Source organism: Trypanosoma rangeli, assembly GCF_003719475.1.
Source record: "Trypanosoma rangeli strain AM80 chromosome Unknown Tra_15.4_contig_00191, whole genome shotgun sequence".
NCBI lineage: Eukaryota > Euglenozoa > Kinetoplastea > Trypanosomatida > Trypanosomatidae > Trypanosoma > Trypanosoma rangeli.
The window spans coordinates 36,641-38,542 of NW_021705930.1; the positions used below are offsets into that span (position 1 = coordinate 36,641).

The 1,902-nt window shown below is 54.4% G+C and overlaps 1 protein-coding gene across 1 annotated transcript; it reads left to right on the forward strand.

Annotated features, from left to right (window-relative positions):
• Positions 1-916: 916 nt before the first annotated feature.
• On the forward strand, positions 917-1,902 carry TraAM80_05704 (trans-sialidase; the record flags this gene model as incomplete). The annotated part of the gene is made up of 1 exon (XM_029382577.1): positions 917-1,902. A coding segment is annotated over one exon (986 nt), but the record flags the coding sequence as incomplete, so codon positions are not given.

Genomic DNA, 1,902 nt, shown 5'->3' on the forward strand with positions numbered 1-1,902 from the left:
CCCATGCAGGCCAAAGAGGATGAAAAGGACCTTCTTATGTCTATGCGCTTCACACGGTCAGGGAGTAAATGAGAACTTTCGCGGCATACGATAGAACTTGGGGGCTACAGGGATCCATCGATTGTGGAATGGGAAGAAGAAAATGGAAAACGTATTACGATACGACCGCTCCCTGCAAGGATGGCTACTACAACGTGTACACCTCCACCTGGGTTGGCACAAGTTGGTACAGCAAGCGTGAGCCAATTTCGCGCGTGTGGGACACCTCACATAGTCGAAAAGGGGACAACATGTGAAGTGGTTTCATCACCGCAATCATCGGGGACAAGAAGGTGATGCTGCTCACCATGCCGGTGTATTCTAATGAGACAGGCAACTAAAAGGACCGGCTACATCTTTGGATGACAGACAATGCCCGTGTGCACGACGTTGGGCTGATGTCTCGTGAGGATGATGACGCCACCGCCAGCTCCCTGCTGTACAGAGCCGACAAGAAGGAGTTGATTTTACTGTACGAGAAGAAGAACGGAGGTGAGTCGTACAGCCTTGTCTCCGTGCGCCTCACTGAGCCGCTGAAGCAGATAAGGAGCGTGGTGAAGGCTTGGATCGCATTGGGCACCGCACTAACAAGCTGCACTCCAGTGGCAGAGATGACCCGCGGATAAAGAATGTGTGTAAAAGTGTTGTTCCCACGGAAGGGCTGATTGGCTTTTGGTCCAACAGTTTGGAGGGGAATTTATGGAAAGACGAGTACCTTGGAGTGAACGCAACGGTGCATGGTGGGAATGTGGCAGGCACGGAGGGGGGCGTGAGGTTCCGAGGCGCAGCAGCGGGGGCGGAGTGGCCGGTGGACAACAAGGGGCAGTTTCAGCCGTACTACTTTGTGAACAACGAGTTCACTCTTGTGGCGACGGTGATGATTAACGCGGTGCCGGAGACAGAGGGTACTGTTCCTTTGATGGGTGTGAGGATGAATGACAATGCCAGCACTGTGCTTGTTGGTCTGTTCTACACGAAGGACAAGAAGTGGAGTTTCAAACTTGATAATGTTGATGCTGAAGTGGAGGATGACGATGATTTTAAGTGGACAATAAACAAAACCTATCAAGTGGTGGTGAAAATGAATACAAACGAGTGGTATGTGCACGTCGATGGAATGAAGATTTACAACGGGGAATGTGGCGGCACTCTGTTCAATTCACACCGGATCTCACACTTCTACTTTGGTGGCGACAGTGCGGCGGAGGGCAGAACGACCAGCCACGATGTGACGGTGACGAACGTCCTGCTGTACAACAAATTACTTGTTTGTGAGGAGATCGAGGAACCGAATGCTGGCAAATTCACTTTTCCACAGCCGGCTGCGGAGGAACCAGTCGTGGAGCCGCATGTGTTTCAGCCACTCAGCGATGCTGTGCAGGGGCCTAAAGATGCCCACATCGGCGACCAAGCGTATGACGGGGGAGTTGTATACGAGGGAGACGCCGATGCCAGGGATAACCCTCCGGCTACTGCGGTGCCACCACCACCGCCGTCGGGTGCAGCACAGCAGCAGGTGGCAGCAGCTCAGCTGGCAATCAGGGCATTGCTGACCAGAAGGAAAGTGTGCGGCCTGTCAATGGCGGGAAGGTGCCGGGTCGTGAGGACGGAGAAGCTGCAAAGGAGCAAACAAACGATAACGCAGCAGGTGCCGCTCTACCAGGCGCTGGCACCGCAGCAAGCGGAGCTGCAAACGCCAGTGGGGAGCAAATGTCTGGCCCCGGAGCAGAGACCGTTGCACCTGAAGCGGCGGTGGCCCCAGGCGGCAGCTCTGCTGCAAACAATGACGCCGGGCAGGCTCTCACGAAGGACACAAGCGACATTTCTCCGTCTGGCTCAGTTGAGCTGTCTAATGGAGACAAT